Source organism: Heterocephalus glaber, unplaced genomic scaffold (assembly GCF_053883595.1).
Source record: "Heterocephalus glaber isolate CG9 unplaced genomic scaffold, H.glaber_assembly_v1.0 deba00001737, whole genome shotgun sequence".
In the NCBI taxonomy this organism is placed as follows: Eukaryota; Metazoa; Chordata; class Mammalia; order Rodentia; family Bathyergidae; genus Heterocephalus; species Heterocephalus glaber.
In genome coordinates this window covers 5801154-5818100 of record NW_028258445.1, presented here as the reverse complement: position 1 = coordinate 5818100, position 16947 = coordinate 5801154, and the positions used below count along the sequence as shown (strand labels likewise).

The 16947-nt window shown below is 42.4% G+C and overlaps 1 protein-coding gene across 7 annotated transcripts in view; it reads left to right on the top strand.

Annotated features, from left to right (window-relative positions):
- Positions 1-15823, top strand: part of Fstl5 (follistatin like 5) — a 742188-nt gene extending 726365 nt beyond the window's left edge. For all 7 annotated transcript variants that reach the window (XM_087200319.1, XM_087200322.1, XM_087200323.1 and 4 more), the window contains one exon: positions 13327-15823. In XM_087200319.1, coding sequence (XP_087056445.1) covers positions 13327-14029 — 703 coding nt within the window. In that variant the 3' untranslated portion in view covers positions 14030-15823. The remainder of the gene's footprint in view (positions 1-13326) is intronic.
- The last annotated feature ends 1124 nt before the right edge of the window (positions 15824-16947 follow it).

Below are 16947 nucleotides of genomic sequence, written 5' to 3'. Positions count from 1 at the left end.
GACAGCCCCATTCATGTTCATCAAGTAATGTGGAGTTCGTGAATGGAAGCACAGTTTTGCTGAACACTTCTGTTTATGAACCAAATTGTTCGCAAACAGAGGCATTCATGAACCAAGGTATCACTGTACGTTCACTACTAACATGAAATTGAACTTTATTATGAAATTAGTTTTTATGTTTGACCTGAGTCTACATTAGGAAGCTTATTCCACCAGCGCTTTTCTAATTTGGTAAAACATCATTATATTGTTAAATTCCTGTGTGCATTTATAGTTATGTCTGTGTAGTTGCTTACATACATATTTACCATAAAATTTATAAAAATTTTTATTTTCTCAAACAAAATGCCACTAGTAGTTTTTCTTTGTGCCTGTGCCCTAGAACAAATTTTGTTGTGGGTGAGAAGTTCACATGTTTAAACCCTACATGCAGAGACTTGTGGAAAGGGGACTCACTCAGACCCTAAGTTGCAGCTCCTCTGCCCTGAGTGCCAGGCAGGCACTGGGGATTGCAGCTCTGAGTGAGCCAGGAGGGAAGGTGCAAAGGGTTGAGTCACCTGCTCTCACCTCCTAGCCCGCAGCACAGAACAATGATTAATTTGTAAAGATTGCTTCCTTACTGATGCATTCATGCCTTTTATCCCTGCTTTACATTTTAATCCTTTCTCCAAACACTAGAAACCAAAACATTTCCTTTTTTGTATTTCCTTGAGCTTCTTTGTTTTGTTCTTATAAATTGGATATTGGGTTTTTTGTTTTTAATGTTTCTCAATTATGTAAATGACAATATAGCACATACCTCATACTGTGCCTCATTTTTTCTTATCAACATTACATTTTAAAGACAAGTTCATGTTGTTCTGTGTACATTTAGTTCACTGTTCTATAATTAAAATTGGCCATAGGAATCCACGATGTGCTCTGCCACGTTTTCCTCACTCGGGAACGTGTGTGGCTCCATTCAGTGTGCTGGCTGGTGGCTGAGCTCGGACAGGACACCCCGGAGCAGGGCACCTCCCAGCATGCCCGGGGCCCAGGAGGCTCCACTCAGTTTCTTCAATGGGAAGCCAGACTGAGGCGAGTGTGTAGACTCCACCACCAGGTCTTCATCTACTGATGAAGGCGGACAAGCCAAAGTTGAGTGTCAAAGTTCGCAGCTGTACACAAAACACAGTCCCCATATCAGTTGCCCCTGGCAGGCCTCAGCAGTGGTAACGGCCCCATTCCATGTCCCCATATTGTTGCTCTGGCTTCACGGCCTGTTTGCCCTGCTGTGCCAGCAGTTGCTTTAGTGTGTTCTCCTTATTTGTTCCCATGGTAACTTGCCCTTTTCTTTAATACTCTCTCATAGCTATGTCTGTCCTTTCTCCATCTGCCCGGCTCCCCACACACCCCTTGCCAGCCAAGACACAGTTAGGAATCCTCCCCCTGCCGACTGCAATCTGAGTTGGGATCCTCCTTCCTCTCCCTTCCCTTCCTGGGGCCCGCATAGCGTAGTGACTGCACGGTAACTCACGTTGCTCACAGAGCATTTGGAGCCCAACTCGAGCCACATCTGGCTCCCTAGTGGGAGGAGACAATGGTTTTCCACCCGTTATTGATTTCGGTCTCACAGGCACGATATGCACAATTTGGTAATAGTTATTGATTAACACATTTCAGCTAGCTTTTTCCTCCTCCCTCCCTCCCTCCCTTCTCTAGTTCCCTCTCTGTCCCCATAAAGTGAATCTCCCTGTCACTCCGTGCCCGCTGGCTCACCTGTGACCCCAATCCACCCTGCGGGCTGCCTCCTATCAGGAAGACAGTAGGACGGAGAGGGCTGCTCTTCCAATACTAACCACAGTTTTCCAGATCCACGTTAGGAAGAACAACTGCTTAAGGCATAGTCATCAGTTTTATGTCCTAAACTTTTATGTACTTCAAAAGTAAGTCCAGGGCTTTCATAGTGAAAACACTGTGTAGAATACACAGCGTATGCAGAATTCCCAATAAATCTCATTTCTCCATGTCTCAGTTACTCACTGGCAGTTGGTGATTAGAAACTCTGCATATACTGTAGTTAAATTATGCATTCATTTCTCAATTTCTCCCTGGGAGAATCAGACTCCTTATGGTTCATGACAGTTTGATAAAAGAGAAGAAAAAAATCAGGGAATTTAATATTAAGAGACATATTGTACTTCTCTTTTAATGAAAAATTTTCTAAAAATGAAAGCTAGGAAAGAAATAATGAAGCTACAGTTTCCATGTGAAATTGTGTATTATACGTAGATCAGATAGCTCCTGTTTCCTTAGGTTTTTCACCTCCATCTTGGAAACAGAAAACTTCACAGTGATGAAATTTCATGAACAGTTCTAGGCACTGAGATTACTCAGGGTTATCCTTACTCTAGTTGTAAATCTTTACGAAATACAGCAGTTCTAATTGTCTGTGCTTTACCTCTCTCTAGGATTAATGTGACCTCTCTTTTGAAGTTGTGTGTTTTACTGAGCTACTTATGTAAAGTTCAGATAAAAACTAAATCTGCTGGTACGTAGGTATAAACAGAACTCAGTCTTTTCTTACAAGGGTCAGTCTGGGATAACAGAAAACAACTAAATATAAAAGAATTCATAAAACTGGTGAATGATGGCTCATGGCAGATTTCTGGTTTACATCCATGAGAATTCTGTGTGGGTTGTAACTAAATGGAGGAAGTCACTGAAGTGGCATATTATGTTGTAGATTTATGTATTAGCTATGTGAGGAAGCTTTGATTTCAATGTCTTATCTGTTTAACATTTCTTTCTAGTTGGAAGACTATAATCTAATTAGAAAAACAAAATATAAATAATACAGCCCTCTCCTATTTATGGAGCAACAGCCGCCTGACCACATGTTTCCAATGTAGGTTTTATATTTGAAAAAAAAAAAAGAAACTCCAAACAACAAATTCCTAGGGCTGTGTAAGTATTCTTCGTCCTGGAATTTTATTTAAACAGACATGGTTTCAATGGTTGGCACACTGAAGGGCTTTTGAGGAATGGGCTGCAGCGAGCTTGCTTTTCTGATGCATCTGGCACCTCGCTGGCCTGGTCACCACCTCCACCTGCCGCTCCCCTGTCACCCCTGACACACTCGGGAGACTGGCACTGAGGCCCCTGAGCTGGCTCTGTCAGGCTTCAGCGAATCCCAGCCATTTTCTCTCTAAACACGGGTTCTTTTTCTTTCTCAGGCAAATAGTTCCTTTGGAAGGCTCTTGAGTTACCATGACAGTAACACTGGCTACAACCCTTTGAACCTTATATATCCTGGTCCAAAATTCACCCACAAAATTCTTCTGTGACTTTTATGACAAAATTCTTAAGTCTGACGCTCTCCCAGCTGAGCTATTTCGGCCATGCAGCAAGAGAAAATTCTTACGCAAGCCATGGTCTGTACAACGTTCAGGCCCATCAGTGCATGCATGCATTGTCGTTGTGATCTCTTTAGTGTGCATGAATGGAAAAGTCGAGTCAAGCATACCAGTCCATTTCCTGACAGTGTAATGAAATACCTGAATAGGCTACCTCTGGGAAGAAAAGAGGTCTATGCAGCTCACATCTTGGAGGCTGGATGTCCAGGGTCAGAGTCCCATGGGTCAGGCCTCTGGTGAGCGCCTCTGGTAGACCTCGCAGGGCTAGGGGCCGAGGAGGAGAGCTAGGTATCCAAGCACTTCCGAGGACACAGCCAGCGGCCCAGTCTTCCCTCCAGACTCACACTCTGCAATCTCCACACCAGCTCTGCCCCGCTAAACTGAGGACCACGTTTCCACCACAGGAACCCCTGGGGACAAGCCAGGTCCCACTGCAGCATGAGACTTGGGGACCACTACAGGTTTAACATTGAAGAAGTACTACCTATGCAGAAAAGTTGACAGTAGGTTTGTGTTTGTCTTTCCTTTCCGTGGATCATAATAGTTTGTTTTCCCAAAGAAATTATTTTATGTGATTCGTAACAGAAAATAATACTCATTTAGTTGTAAAGAACTAGCAGTTTTGTGTTTGATAATACACGGTCATTTCCTCTCATCCTCAAAGCAGGTAATACTTTCATCCTCTTCTGGCTGATGAGGGGATTGAGAGCTGTGTGTGTAAGGGCTTCACAGAGGCCAGATTTGCATAAGGACTGTCACACGGGAAAGCTGACTCCGGAAACCAAGCTAGCCTGCGTTGACAGACATTACCTCATCTGAAACAATGCCTTCACATATGAACAATTCCATATTTAAAAACATAAAAGTAGCAATTAAAGTTGAACTTTGGTTTGCACTATATAATAAACTACATTGATTCAGAAAAAAATTCAAGGTGAGAAAAATTGCTCTAACTCTCCACACCAAATCTGACAAATTCGTACAATGCCATACTGAGAACACTTTTCTAGAGGCAATAATTTTCTAGTAAAAGAAGTGGCTTTGAGGGTAACTTTTAACTCTCTTGTTTCTCAGTTTGCAACTTCCTATACATATTCTGAAAAATACTAGACAGACGGTGTTAGGCCTAGAACTGTGCAGAATTTTATTATACTAAGCTGGCCTGAACGTTGAGAGCCCGTCAATATTAATCACCGCCTATGAACAGTGGGAGACTTCTGAACATCAACCTGTACTAGAGGGAGATTTTGAATTAAAGAGACTGCTTCCTAACCACTAAATCATGGGTGAGAATGGAAGGCCTTCTCGTGCATCTGCCTGTGCAGTGAGCTGCCCGTGCCTGAGGAGCAGACAGCAGGGATGTCAGGTAGAGGCCGTTTATAACCCCACATGAAACGGCTACATTTTAACTGGATGATTTTCAAAATTTTTAAGTATCTTCAAAAGAGGCTGGATTGTATCACACCCAACTTGAGAATATTCTTTAGCGTCAGAGTAAAAATAGCTCAGGAGGCAAGGGAACTTGTCTTGTAATTCACTGCCCAATGGGACCAAAGACTCAGGGTTAAGAGGGGACCAGAAAGGCCAAACGTGGCTGGCTTATTGCCTTTATTAAATGCTTCCTTTCTGACTTCATGTAAAATTGACTTCAGAAAAGGATATTTCCATCACAATTTATGATTATTTCATAAATAATACCAACACATTGATACACACCTACATATCCTTAATTATTATCCACTAACAGAAAATTATCAATTTTCTTTCCCTTAGATGGACCTAATTGCTTATTAAGACATGTCCGAGAGTGATATTAACACATAGTTTTATATTATTCATGCTGGGAAACAAACTATGGGACTCAGTTAAAACTTTGAGAGTTTTTTAATATTCAGTATTTAGAAAGAATTAAAAATCTACAGCATGCTTCTGCACCAGGCATTAATATTTTAATGAGAATACTTAGAAATGAAAGTTACGGTTTGTGTGTTTCTTGGTGTCATCAGAATCAGCAGTGAAATTTTATTCTGATAGGTGCAGTGTGAGCTGTGTTTACTGAAGGAGCAAAGAAACAGGAATCAAAGCACCAGGAGTCAGGAACACTGGACATCATTGAGAAATACACGAGAGATATTACTTCTGAGCAATATTTATGGCATTTCAAATTCATAGGGAAGTTAATGCTGACTCTTCAGGTGATGATGCAGCAGAATCCTATCACTAAGCATGAATCACTACCAATTTTTCCAGTTATTTCACTTAAACTTCCTTCTAAGGCAGGGAAAGTTATGCTGATCCTCAAAACAACCCCAGTGCCTTGTATTTAGTGGTTCAATGAATATTTAAGAAATGTTTCTAAGATTAGCTTTTATATAAAAGAATGTGTGTGATGTTTTGTGACAACAAATAGTTTTAAGACAAATATTTCGAGACAGCTCAAATTAGAATATGGTTTTCCAACTATACGCAATGTAATAAAGTGGAAGGCGCTGTAAATATGTGCACATTTCAGTGAATTCATATGTAGGCACTGCATGTCAGTCACAGTCACGGCAGGTCATTTCTTCCCTATGACATTAAATCTATGAGTTTAGATATTCCTTGGAGCTTGCCAAATACTTCTATTTAGAAACTTTGAGGGGCTAGTGCCTTGGGTGTGAAATATTCTTCATAATGTGTTCATGATCTTATTTTACATCAATAAATTTTGTGTAACAATTAGTATATGTGAAATAAATTACACAGGGGGCAATATCATAGTTGGCTGTCTCTAGGGTTCTTGTTCTGTTTTACTTCATCTCATACTTACAGTAAGGTCATCTTGGCTTTCCACTGATAAGAACAATCAGTGAAACACTTTCTTTAACACTTAGAGGTTTTAGATGATGCAACCAATATTATTCACAGAAACAAAAATGAAAGCCCTTCACAATCCTATTGGCAGTGTTCATTTTTGGATATTTTTGTTTGCTATTTGCTATCTCATTTTATCTTACTTAACTTACTTATTTTTGCTGGGAATACTTTTGTTTTGCTATAGGTCAGAGTTTCAAAATATATCGCAGGCAATGCTGATAATTTCCAGTCAGGACTCTATTGAGGACTGAAAAGCACTGCATTGATGAAGGAGGAAATAAATTAGCTGGATTTAAGAGAAAACTACTCTAAATTGCCAAAGTTCTTCACTGTTCAATATACAGTAACATTACCAATGCCGTGCTTGTACATCATGAGAATAACAGTGGAGGAATTGGGAAGGTTGAAAATGAATCTATATGTAAAATTTGTGAGATAAGGGTAAAATAAAAAGATAGCTCATGAAGGTGATCCGAGAATATAATAAACAGAATTCTAATAGTTCTCTACCAGAAAACAAACAGAAGCTTGAATCTATGAAGACAGTCCTTGAATGTAAATTAAAAGGAGAAGGATCCTGGTAATTATCTGAGGGTGGTCAGTGTCACTTATGCCAAAAAGTGACATACAAGAGAAAGGGCTGGGGAGTGCTCCATGGGGGATGTGTATCTGGCTTGAGGGGCTAGGTTCCATCCATGTACTGCAAAGCAAGGGAAAATGGAGAGAGTGGGTATGTGTGTGCATGTATTTTTCCAAGCCTTTCATTCGTGCGAGGTTTAGTATCAGGCAGCCACTGCAGAAGACTTAGAGATGTCCAAAGCAACGTTTAATTTTTCCACTCCATGTTAAATGCAGAATTTGTAGTTTCCATGAACTAGATGCATTTCTTTGCCTTTTTGTAGCGTGAGTTGTCATTATTTGGATGTCAGGAGGGACGGCTGAGAGAGGCTAGGAGTGTGGTGCATCCCATGGCCAGTGCTCAGGAACGCGCGACACTGTGCAGTAGCTGGTTCTGCTTCCTGGGCTGGCAGGGGACCTTTCTGCTATTCATATTACAGTTACCTTTTTTAAATTTGCTTTTTCTTATTAGTACAGGTTTGCAGTTCATGTGGTTTACAGTCTTAGGGAGTGGTTACATGTACATCCTCTTTTCAGTCTTGTTGATATTATCTGTCTTGGCTCATTTTTTGGCATATAATGTTTACAATAACTGGGGCTATTAGGCTCCTGCACATGGCACATCTTTATTCTTCTCACTTCCCCTCCTCCTCCTCACCCCTCACCCTTGGTCCCTTGGACAGCTTCCCTATTGCAAGAGATCCAACCTTGTCCCTCTCTATCCATCCTGTATCATTTTCTTTGTTTATACTTTGCCTCACTCAAATGAGAGATACCATACAATATTTAAGCTTATGTATCTCAATGATTTCACTCAACATTATATTTTGCCAGGTGCATCCATTTTTCTAAAAATGTATAGAATTTGTCATTTTTATGGCCAAATAATAGTCCATTATATATCAATGCCACATTTTCTTTATCCAGTCATCTGTTGATGGCTATACAGGCTGTTCCATGGATTTAGCTGTTAACAGTGCATGTATCACTGTAGTATGATGACTTAAGCTCTTTGGGGAAAATATCTAGCAGAAGAATAGCTGGATCTTATGAAATTTCTAATTTTAGTTCTTTGAGAAATCTCCATACTGACTTCCATAACGGTTGCACCAGTTTACATTCCTGTCAACAATTCAGGAAGGTTCCTTTTTCTCCACAGGCGTGCCAGCATTTGTTGTTTGAGTTCCTAAAGATTGCCATTCTTTTTGGAATAAGATGGAATCTTAACATTGTTTTAATTTGCATTTCTCTAATGACAAGAAATGTTAAGCATTTTTTCCATACATCTGTTGACCATTTGTATTTCTTCCTCTGTGAAGTGTCTGTCCATTTCTCTTGACCATTTATTAACTGGGTCTTTAAGTAGTTTGATTTTTTTGAGTTCTTTGTATATTATAGATATTAGTTCTCTGTCTGAGGAATCGATGATGAAAACGTCTTCCCATTCTGTAGGTTGTCTCTTCACTCTATGGATTCTTTGGCTTTACAGAAGCTGTTTAGTCTGTGATAATCACATTTGTTGATTCTTGCTATTTCTTCTGCAACTGAGGTTCTGTTTAGAAAATCCTTTCCTACACTTATGTTTTCAAATGTTTTACCTATTTTATCTTCTAGTAGGTTTAATGTTTCTGTTTCAAAATTTAGATCTTTGATCTGATTTCATTTTAATTTCGTATGTGGTAAGAGATAAGGGTCTCATTTTATTCTTCTGCAAACAAATATCCAGTTTTCCCAGCACCACCTGTTGAATAGGCTATCATTCCTCCAATGTGTACTTTCTGGCTGCTTTGTTAAAAATCAAATAGTGAATACATCTGGGGAAGTGTCTGTGTGCTCAGTGCTGTTCTGCTGATCCATGATGTGTCTGGTTTGGGTCCAGAACCCTGACATTTTTACCATTATTGCTTTACAGTGGTGTGTGCTTTATAGCTTGAAGTCAGATATTGCTACGCCACCTGCTTTGGTCTTACTGCCCCAGTTAAGTTTTCTATTCGGAGTCTCTTCTGGCTCCATATGAATTTTGCGATTGTTTTCTTTAGATCTATAAAGTATGCTGTTGGTCTTTTGATTGGGGTTGTTTTGGATCTGTGTACAAGTTTTGGGAATATGGCCATTTTGACAATATTGATTCTGCCTATTCAGGAGCATGGATCTTCTTTCTGTTTTCTGATGTCCTCCTTAATCTCCTTCACAACACTGTAGTTTTCTTTATAGACGTCTTTTACTTCCTTGATTAGGATAATTCCTGGATATTCCATTTTTCCTGGAGCTGCTGTGAATGGTATTGTTTTCATAATTTCCTTCTCATCCCGTTCATTGTTGGTATATATAAATGCTAATGATTTTTATATGTTGCTCTTATATCCTGCTCCTTTGCTGGAGTTGATTATTAATTCTAAGTGTTTTTGGTGGAGTTCTTTGAGTCTTCTATGTAGAGTACCATATCATGTGCAAATAATGATAATTTGAGTTCTCCCTTTCATATATATATATATATATATATATATATTCCTTTTATTTCTTTCTCTCACTGAGTTGCTCTGGCTAATGTTTCAAGTATTATGTTGAATAGAAGAAGTGATAGTGGACAGCTTTGTACTGTTTCTGAATTTAGGGGAAATGCTTTTACTTTTTTCTCATTTAATATGATGCTGGCTGGCTGTTGGTTTGTCATATGTGGCCTTTATCATCTCCAAGTGTGGACCTTTTATGACTGTATTTCTCAGGATTTTTATCATGAAGCGGTGTTGAATTTTGTCAAAAGTCTTTTCTGTATCTATTGATATGATTATGTGATTTTTGATCTTGCTACTTTTTATGTGATGTATTACATTTGTTGACTTATACATGTTGAATTGTCCTTGCATCTGTGGGATAAAACCTACCTGATCATGATATATCATGTTTTTGATAATGTCCTGCATTCTATTTGTCAATATCTTATTGAGGACTCTTGCGTCTATGTTCATTAAAGAGATTGGCCAACAGTTCTTTTTTTCATTTGAGTCTTTATTTGGTTTGGGGATTAAGGTGATACTGGCTTCCTTAAATGAGTTTGTCCTTTTCAGTTTCTTTGAAGAGCTTGAAGAATTTTGGTGGTACAACATCCTTAAAGATTATGTAGAATTCTCCAGTGAACCTGTTGGCTCCTAGACTTTTTCAACTGATAGATTATTTCTGTGTCAATTTCACTGCTTGTTTTTGAGTTGTTCAGCACACTGAGGTCTTTTAAAAAATTATATATGGTCTCCTCTTTTTTCTCCTCCCTTTTTGTGAGGGGGTTACTGCAGGTTGGGGACTAGAGAAGTGAGGAGAGTTTGTGGCTCATATGGAGATTTTTATTAGGATATTGCCTCCTCTTTAAAACATGTTTCAGTGTTATACATCCAGTGCTAACATTTACCCCTTCTGTTATTTATTTTAAGTAATTTTTTACTCTGTCTCTATGTTTTGCTGAAAGAATTGCTGCTATTTATAACAACACCCAGTGATTCAATCTTACAGCTCTTCTACATGGCGGTCTGTGCAGTTACTCTCCCCCTTTGTCTATTCTGTATGCACACTATGACAGTTAATTAATTGTTGCTCTGCAGTGAGGTAAGTGACGTAGGGTGTGAAGAACGGCAAGTGGTCGACTGAGTAATGTTGGGCACTAAGGGCGAAGTTGGAAGGGGGCATAGTGGTAGAAGAGAAGAGATGTGGATGTGGGCTCTGATTTACTGGAGTACTTTTGGTTGAGTTGAAGGTTTAGTATTGAGAGTTTTCAGAGGATATTTTGTGGGAGCAAGGGCAAGACATGGAAGGAAGGGGCTCACTTTGTGGTATGGAAAGCTATGTGGTTGTCCGAACTTGCTTACAAGGAGGGTGGTAAGCTAGGTAAGAGGTGGAAGAGCCAAAGGCTTAGGATGGGGAGGGTGGAGGAATTATGGAGTGAAGGTAGCAGTGAGTGAGGGGGATAAGAATGAGGAACTTAAAAACTTGGGGGTGGAGTTTATATTTTTGGAAAAAGAATACAGAAATATGTTAATAATGTTGTCTGGGAGTTGAGAAGAGGAAACTAGATAAAGAGCTGAGATGGGGAGCACCTAGACACCTATGAAATTGGAGCCAGTGGACCAACAAATATGCAAGAGTAGCAACCTAATAAACATATGTAATCATCAGAACACAAAATAACCCCGTGTTACTAAACAAATCACAACACATGCAAAAACCTAATAAGATGCCCGATGGGAACACAGATTAGACATTCCAGTGAGACACTGCATATGTGATTCCCAGGTGGCTTCTTCTCTGGAGAGTCTGCATGCTCACCCCATTTACATCCCTGATTCCTCCGCTGCAGTACTGAAGTTAACTCAGACCAGGACCTCTTTCTGCCAGGTTGTAGGTGTCCTTGCAGAGTTTGATGAAGTCTGAGTCCTTGGGTTAGGAACCCTTGCCGTCCCTCTCCCTGGGTGTGATGTTGGCTTTTGCAGACACATGGTGGCATTTAATTGTCCACTAAGTCAGGATTACTCCTGTGGAATAAATTCAACTACAGCCGTCACAGGCTAACCCTATTCAGTGGAACCTATCAGGGATAGCTGAGAAATGCCATGCCATAAAACCCTATTTTGGGTCTCTCATTAGCCTAGAGAAGAAATCCACAGCCATAGTGTAAGCATTGTAACATCCCAAGTCTTGACCCACAGCTCTGGGTGCTAATATGATGACTGTGTCTTTCCTACTGGTGAAAAGGAGCATTCAAGCATAATTTTTAAAATCAGTTATCTAAAGCCCAGGGAGCTGGGGGCCAGGTAATTCTAGAGGGGGAAGAGAAAAGAAAAAGGAAAACAATATTTGTAAGGCCTCTCCCCTGTGATATGGCAAGGAGGGCAGAGGAGGAGGCAAAGGGTGCTATCGATGTTAGGGGGATGTTCTTATGTGTTTAGAAAGGGATAACAGGGAAAACTGCAAAATTGGTAGTGGGGAATGGGGGTGGGGAAAATTCTGTGATTGACATAAATATTAGAGAAAAAGGAAACACCTGAAGAGGCGGAGAGGAGAGACAAGTGAAAGCGAGAATGAATAAGACTAGGAAGAGGTCAGGCGAAGAGAGAAGAGTGAAAGCAGGAGGGGTAAAGGCGAGCAGGAGAATCCCGTGCTGGCCACAACGTTTCTAGGAGGAAGAAAAGGGAAGGCACAGCACCCAGACCAGTCATGAAAGAAAAAAGTGTACAGCAATGGAATAAAATTGTGAGGGGAAAGGCATATTGAGGAGGAAAACAGCAAAGAATCAATAAAAATCCCAACAAGTACAAAATTACAATAAAAATAAAAATGCAGTCAAATGAAGAATGGATTTTCAATTTTTGGACACGTGGCTGCTTTCCTCGCTCAGGCTCGTGGCAGGGACAGAGCTCAGGGCGGACACGTCCTCGTTCCCGCTGGATGTCTGGGTGCCTGGACCGCGCTGAGAGCAGAGATCCGCCTGCAGGGGAGAGCACACGGGTGCGCTTGCATCCTGCGGAGCTCAGGCCGAGGCTGGGACCTCTGACCCTGGGCGCCGAGTCTGGGACCCCGGCCCCTCCTCTCAGGGGGACCCCAAGTCTGCCCTGGCGCCGCGGGCGTCTCCCCTGACTGTCTTCTCCCGCAGTCTGGGAACCTGGCAGTGTGAAGCAGCCGAGCTAGCACCTGTTCTGGGGCCCAGGCACAGAGCCAGCCCCTCCTACCTATGGTGGGATCCCGCCAGCCTCTGGTGTGTGCGGCCGTGTGCAGCAGCCTCTTGCCAGCCTCGGCTGGAGGGCCGCTGGGGAGGCAGCGTCTGCTCCCTCACCGCTGTCTTCAGCCGCGCAGGGCCCTCCGGAGCGCGCAGGTCCCTGGGTCTCTGTGAACAGAACAGTCGTTATTCCCACGTGGCCGCCCAGCTGCTGACTGCAGCACCAGACGTCTCCCCTGCTCAGTGGTGGTGGGAGAAATGGTTCCTCTACATCACTTCATCCTCTTTCTTCTCCGCCAGTTCCCTGCAGGTTCCCAGGTACCTCCCGCCCACTCCAGTCCTCTCCACGATGCCGTTTTCCAGACTAGAACCTTGTCCTGGAGAAGCTGAGTTGCTGACGTTCACTGCTCCATTTTCTCCATGTCTAGATGTCTTTCCTTTTTAACCTTGCATGCTCCATGCTCGGGGGCCTCTCTGTAGAGGAGAACGTACCCTGCATTGGGCACCAGAGATGTAACCAGATCCCTCTAGCTCTCCAGCTCTCGTTTTGGGGCAATGAAGTTTGAAGCCGACGAAACAGTGAGCGGCCCGTGGAGGGCTGTGGCCAAAGGCATGCGAATAGAAAGAATAAAAGAAAAGCACTCCCTGCTCGCGGGGGCCACGGTTAAGTCCACTGGGCTTTTGCACAGTTCTGTATGCAATTCTTAGGCAGCTGCTCTGCAGTGTCCTGTCTGACTGTAGCTCTCATCTTTCCAGGTTCGGATTTATTCTCCACAAGGATGAGGCTGCCTTACACAAAATCGACCTGGAGACCCTGTCCCACGTGGGTGTGGTGGACCTGGGGGCGCACGGCTGTGTGCCCCACGCGCTGGCCTACTCGCACCTGGGCGGGTACTACTTCGTGGGCTGCAGGCCCGACGCCTCAGGCGTGGCGCCCCGGCAGCTCGTGGTGGACGGCGTCACCGACGCGGTCCTCGGGCCCAACGGGGACGTGAGGGGCACGCCTTACGTGTCCCCCGACGGCCACTTCTTGGTCAGCATCAGCGACGCCGAGGGCCTGGTGCGCGTGCAGCACATCTCCGTCCGCGGCGAGGTGCGCGAGGCCTTCGCGGTGCACACCACGCTGCACGTGGCCGACCTGGCCTTCCAGCCGTCCTTCGCGGCCTCTCGCCAGTACACGGCCTACGCCAGCTCGGGCCGCGGTGCACACGTGCTGGCCGTGGACCTGGCCTCGGGCCGGGTCCAGATCATCGAGGGCCTGAAGGAGCCGCTGGCGCCCGAGCAGTGGCCCTGGGACGCGAAGACCAGGCCGATCCGGGCCAGCGGCCTCTTCGGCCAGTACCTGATGACGCCGTCCAAGGACTCCCTCTTCGTCCTGGACGGGCGGCTCCACAAGCTGAACTGTGAGATCACCGAGGTGCCGAAGGGCAACACCGTGGTCTGGGTGGGCGAGGCCTAGGCGCCTCCGTGGGCCCTGCTGGGAGCACAGTCTTTGCCCTTAACCCGTGGGTCAGGCCCGTAGCTTACCTTTCAGAGCCTGTGTCCCGGTCAAGCAGAAGGCACTGGCAGGCCCACGTGAGTAGATCGCTTCTGACAAACACATTGGCGGAAACATTGCCTGATTAGACACGCTGGACACAGTGTCTAATGAGAAATGATATTACCTAGAAGATTCACACGTGTACTTAGGTTTTCGGCCCATAAAATACTATTTAAATGCTTTAAAAAAAAGTAACCTGCAGGGAATTTCAGATGATGTGAACATCATTTAATTTTGAGGGTAGTTTGTCTAATATTTCCCTCTATTTTTCTGGTATAGTAAAGCCAGAAATGAAAGGTAGTGTGGAACTTTAAAATTCTTAATTCAAAATATTCTGTCCACCGTTTATAATCTTTTGTGCCTTGAAGGGAATGTCACAGGAGGAACAGGAAGACCGAAAGCTGCGCACTGAACACCCTCATAGCTATAAATCTGTTGTTGATTAAAAATGCTTAATATCTCTTGGGCCAAATCCTGCCTTCAGTTGTCTGCTGGGCCCTCTGTGAAATTTCTTTTGAAGGCACAAACTGGCCTGAGGTTGCACACAGGTGACAAACCGTATCTGACACTTACTGTATAATCTGCAGCATGCTAGAGAAAGTGGAGAAGTAGGGAGGGAAAATAAACATGATAAAAATGTTTGCAATGTATATCCCACTCATTTTGCTTTCAATCACTAGAGTGCATTATATTTTTAACACTAGTTTGTCTGAGATTCCAGCTGCATACAGATGTTTTCTTCACTGCTAGCAGAATAGATTCTTTTCGTGTAGCTCAGTGTTCCACAGTCAGGAGCTTTCCATCTAAAAAAGAAGCATCAGCTGTGTCTGCTTAGAATAAATCAAATATAGGGAATTAACACCAGCGAGGAAAAGCCCAGCAAGGGTCTCATGCTGGAAAGAGTTCGTGATTGGAATTAGGAACCAGGGGATAGCTCCATGGTGGTCAAGGAAGGTGCACTTCTCCATTGCTTTCGCTATTTAAATATAATGCATCAAAGAACTTCATTCTTGACAATAACCTTCAATGATGTCTTCTATCCAACTCCTACATAATCCTAAAACTATCTTCTCACTGTGTGCTGCTGTTGGAAACCTAACTAATCCTTTTATGGAAGACACTGCAGAGAAGTAAAAATTATTGCTTCTTCCATTTTTTTTAAAGAGGGAAAGGGGAGAAGGCCCGTAGTAGATTAACACTAGAGAGTTGGCTTGTGGAGATAAGCAGCTGATTTTCCAGGCTTAAACTAGCAGCTTACATGGTTGAAGACATTTCTTACTTCTAACTATTGCTAAAAATGCTACTGGGCTGTTGAAATGACCTCCACTTACTGAAGGTAATCCAATAAGGTCTTTTTCTAAATACAAATTTTACTCAAGTTAAAATTGTGTAAAACTGCATAGAAACCTGAACTTTTATAGTGTGTAATATCTTATGTGTATATAGCACCCTGAGCTGTGTGAGGCAGTAGGTTCTTCTTAGCTTAAGAAAACATGGGAGGTAAATTTAACAACTAAAATCAGCCTCTGTTTCTACTTATTGAATCTGCTTTACTTTCTAGTAGTTTTCTCCTGTGTGAACACGCACCAGAGAAAGTGTCTGTGACTCGATGATTAATATGTCTGTCGCATACATCCTTCTTCCGTAACGTACACCACGTGGCTGCTGTCTGTAGACATTGCTTGATGAACTAATAAACCTCTTACATTTTAAGTCTTGTGCCTTTGGTCAGTGATTTTGTGTGCATCGCATTCCTCTCAAACACTTGAACCTGGTCTGGTGCTCTGTGTTACTTTGAAAGTGCTGTGATGAAACAGAAGTAGAGGAAAACTAAAGCAAAAGTTTCCTCTTTATAGGGAATCTGAATTGCTGTATATTTTTAATGTTCAGAAAAGCACAACCCTATGATGTCTATTTCTTTAGAATTTATATGTTAAAAGAATAATATCAGAAAGGAATAGCAGGATTACATTCGAAAGCTGGTGCTTTCCTTTCCATACCCTTATACATTGAACAACACACTGAGGAATTTTTGTTTTATTTTTTTTTTCAGTGCTGAGGATTGGACAGAGCCTTACACATGCTAGCCAGTTACTCCACCACTGAGCCACACCCTTAGCCTGAGCTGGAGTATTTAAAAAATAGTTGATGAATCCTGACTTGAGAACCTAAGCAGATGCAGTATTTATGGTACAGTTATTCCTGACATGGATTTGTCTCTTCCAGGATAGGGTAAAGAGTAAGAGGTGGCATTGGGGTGTCAGCATCCCTCTGTGCACACTTGGGTGTGAAGTACATTGCACATGGTTATCTCATCAGTAATATATGTGTGCAAAGTCAAAGTGAAGAAAAACCTGTGTACAGTGATGAGCAGCCTGCATTAACAGAAGCTGTAACAAGCATGAGTGGATGTTTAACAGACAGAGGGACAGGTGAAGCTGTAGCCGTGAAAGGTGGGAAATGAGGAAAGGTAAGAAAGAAAGAGATGGGAGCAGGCTGCGGGCAGGGGACTGGAAGAAGTGAGTAGCTGTGGAAATCAGTGGAAATGGGGGAGTAAGCTACAGAGAGAGAGTGAGAGAGAGAGAGGTAGGGAGGCTGAAATCAGCCTAAAGAAATTGAATTTAATCAGAGCCTCAACAACAATTTAAAAAAATAAATGTTAGTAAAAACAGCATTTTAAAATGTTATTTTTTTTTGATGGGATGAAAATTTAACTGAATAAAAGGGAAATTAGAGGGAAAGGTATCAGGCAACTATTGCAAAAATCTAAGTTTTCTGGTCTTTAATATAGAGAAATTAAATTGAAGGTGCTTATTAAAAAATAAGACTTCTCAGGG